Source organism: Haplochromis burtoni, unplaced genomic scaffold, assembly GCF_018398535.1.
Source record: "Haplochromis burtoni strain Fernald_Lab_line unplaced genomic scaffold, NCSU_Asbu1 Contig_83, whole genome shotgun sequence".
NCBI classification, from domain to species: domain Eukaryota; kingdom Metazoa; phylum Chordata; class Actinopteri; order Cichliformes; family Cichlidae; genus Haplochromis; species Haplochromis burtoni.
In genome coordinates, this window is record NW_024582444.1 from 344,035 (window position 1) to 346,166 (window position 2,132).

The 2,132-nt window shown below is 34.8% G+C and overlaps 1 protein-coding gene across 2 annotated transcripts in view; it reads right to left on the bottom strand.

Moving 5' to 3' along the window:
• Nucleotides 1-355: 355 nt before the first annotated feature.
• LOC121811761 overlaps nt 356-2,132 on the bottom strand; it is a 16,397-nt gene continuing 14,620 nt past the window's right edge. Inside the window, exons 2-5 of one of the 2 annotated variants that reach the window (XM_042222268.1) lie at nt 1,983-2,111; nt 1,713-1,760; nt 1,408-1,512; nt 356-1,185 (exon numbers count right to left, since the gene is read on the bottom strand). In XM_042222268.1, the coding sequence (XP_042078202.1) occupies nt 1,009-1,185; nt 1,408-1,512; nt 1,713-1,760; nt 1,983-2,111 (459 nt within the window). In that variant the 3' untranslated portion in view covers nt 356-1,008. The remainder of the gene's footprint in view (nt 1,186-1,407; nt 1,513-1,712; nt 1,761-1,982; nt 2,112-2,132) is intronic. The other variant, XM_042222267.1, reaches the window with a different exon arrangement.

The following is a 2,132-nucleotide window of genomic DNA, read 5'->3' on the forward strand; positions in this document are numbered from 1 at the left end:
TTGCAGTCAATAAGCAGAAAAGGAACTGTTTCTCTAAAATGAACGTATATGTTTGTTTGCATTACATTTTCCCCCCTCATTATCATGTTGAATAAACCACTTTGAGATTACTTGAGCTTTACTTGAGTCATTCTGCGCTCCAGATGGGTTAATTGCTTTAATCGTGTTAATTGTGATGATGGATTGATATGCGTTAACGTTGACAACCCTAATTTATTCATGTCTTACTTGAATCAATGTGTCAGTTTACACAATTGTGACCCCTCTATGATATTCAAAACTTGTATTGCATTACCTTCTGGGCAATTCTTCCCAGACATTTTTACAGTTAGTTTTGAGAGGTATATGGCTCAGGTTAGCATTTCTATAACTGTAAACCAGTTTGTACTGGCAAATATAGGCTATAAATTTCACCAATTATGGAATTCTACAACTTTGGACTGTTTGTGCTATCAAAGCGACCCATACTTCAAAAATAACCAATTTTCTACCCACCATATGTCACAAACCTGTCAAAATAGAACACAAAACTGTCAAAGTTACCCATTATTAGATCTCTAAATAAGTTTCACTTTAATAGGTATTAGAATTGACCTAAGTATGTGGGTAATAAACAATTTGAATATATGATTGAACTGCTCAACGTTTTAATGACAATATATCCATTCATCTCTTTAGCTTAAGGGTCATGGGTGGCTGGAGCCTATCCCAGCTGCCATAGGGCAAGAGGCAGGGTACATCTTGGACAGGTCACTTGTCTAAAAGGATGATAAAGGCATAAAAAAGAAAAGAAAATACTAATAGCTTACTAAACTATACTATAAGCTAAAACAAATATCCAGTTTCACAACCTTTGTTCTTTTTTGTTGTATTCCAAAAAGGAATTTGTATTTCTGGCCAGAATTGAATTGGAAACTTATGCTTGGCAAACAAACGGGCTAACCCGTACACTTTATGAATTATGAAAAACATTCAAGTGATCACATATCAGACAGTTCAAATATCTCTCTAACATGGTATTTTCTTGAAACAAAAGTAAAAGTCTGAAAAAGACTTGTCTGTGGAATCCATTTCAAATGGATTAGACCTCCTTAGAATACATTTGGTGAGGTTTCCCAGCAAATCAGGTAGTAGCTGTTCTTTGTCTGATGGCCGTACTTTCTTGAGTACTTCTTTGCAGTTTATCTGAAAGACAGGAATCTGTGTTCAGTATATATGCTCAGTTTTGCAGATGTATTTGTCTACCTAAAGTGAGGTTAGCACATTGTCTCTAAATATTTACAACACAGAGTGACGCTTTTCTTTCCAAGCTTCTTAGACTATGATGACCTGGATGACTGAGAACCTTCACAGACTACACAGATTTGTTGTTCTTAAGTTGGAGATGTGTCAAAATAGATAACTTACATCTGATTTCTTAATGAATATTTCCAGGTTTCTCACAATTTCTTTCTCGTTGTCATTTTTGGCATGCTTTTGTAGGATGTCATTCACTTTGCAGAAGAAGTTATTCTGTACGGAACACAAGGACGGATTTATAAGCTTTTAAAAACACGTGCATTTACAATTATACAAGTTGGCTAGTGTTTTTTCTGCAGTTTGTCAAAATAAATAAATAACCAACTCAAACTGCCAATCAGAAGAACAATTCAAGAAAACTGAATGAATTAAAAGGAACATTGTTTCAAAGACATGAAAAAATGTCTCCTCACCCCACATCCATTGTCAGCCAGGTCAGACACATCCTCCACAAAGAACCTCTGTAAGATCCAAGAAAAAATTACTTTTGTCAGCTAACACTTATAACATATTGAATCATTTGTCTAGATAAGGCACCAAAAAATTTAATAGAATTTAATAGAAAAAATATTTGTAACTGAACATTGCAAACATTTTTTAAAGGTTAGGGCACCAAAATAATGTTACAAAAATTTCAAGCTAAGTGTCACTCAAACAATTGTGCTTATGCGATGAACCCTTACCTCATTCAGATCTCTGTTGTACTTCTTAGTCAGGTCAATGATATGGTTTAGGTTGTCGTTACTGACAGGATTTGCAGCATATGGATTGATCAGCATGGCCACAGCAGACACCAGCACAAACATCATCATCTCAAAAACAATTTCAAGAAA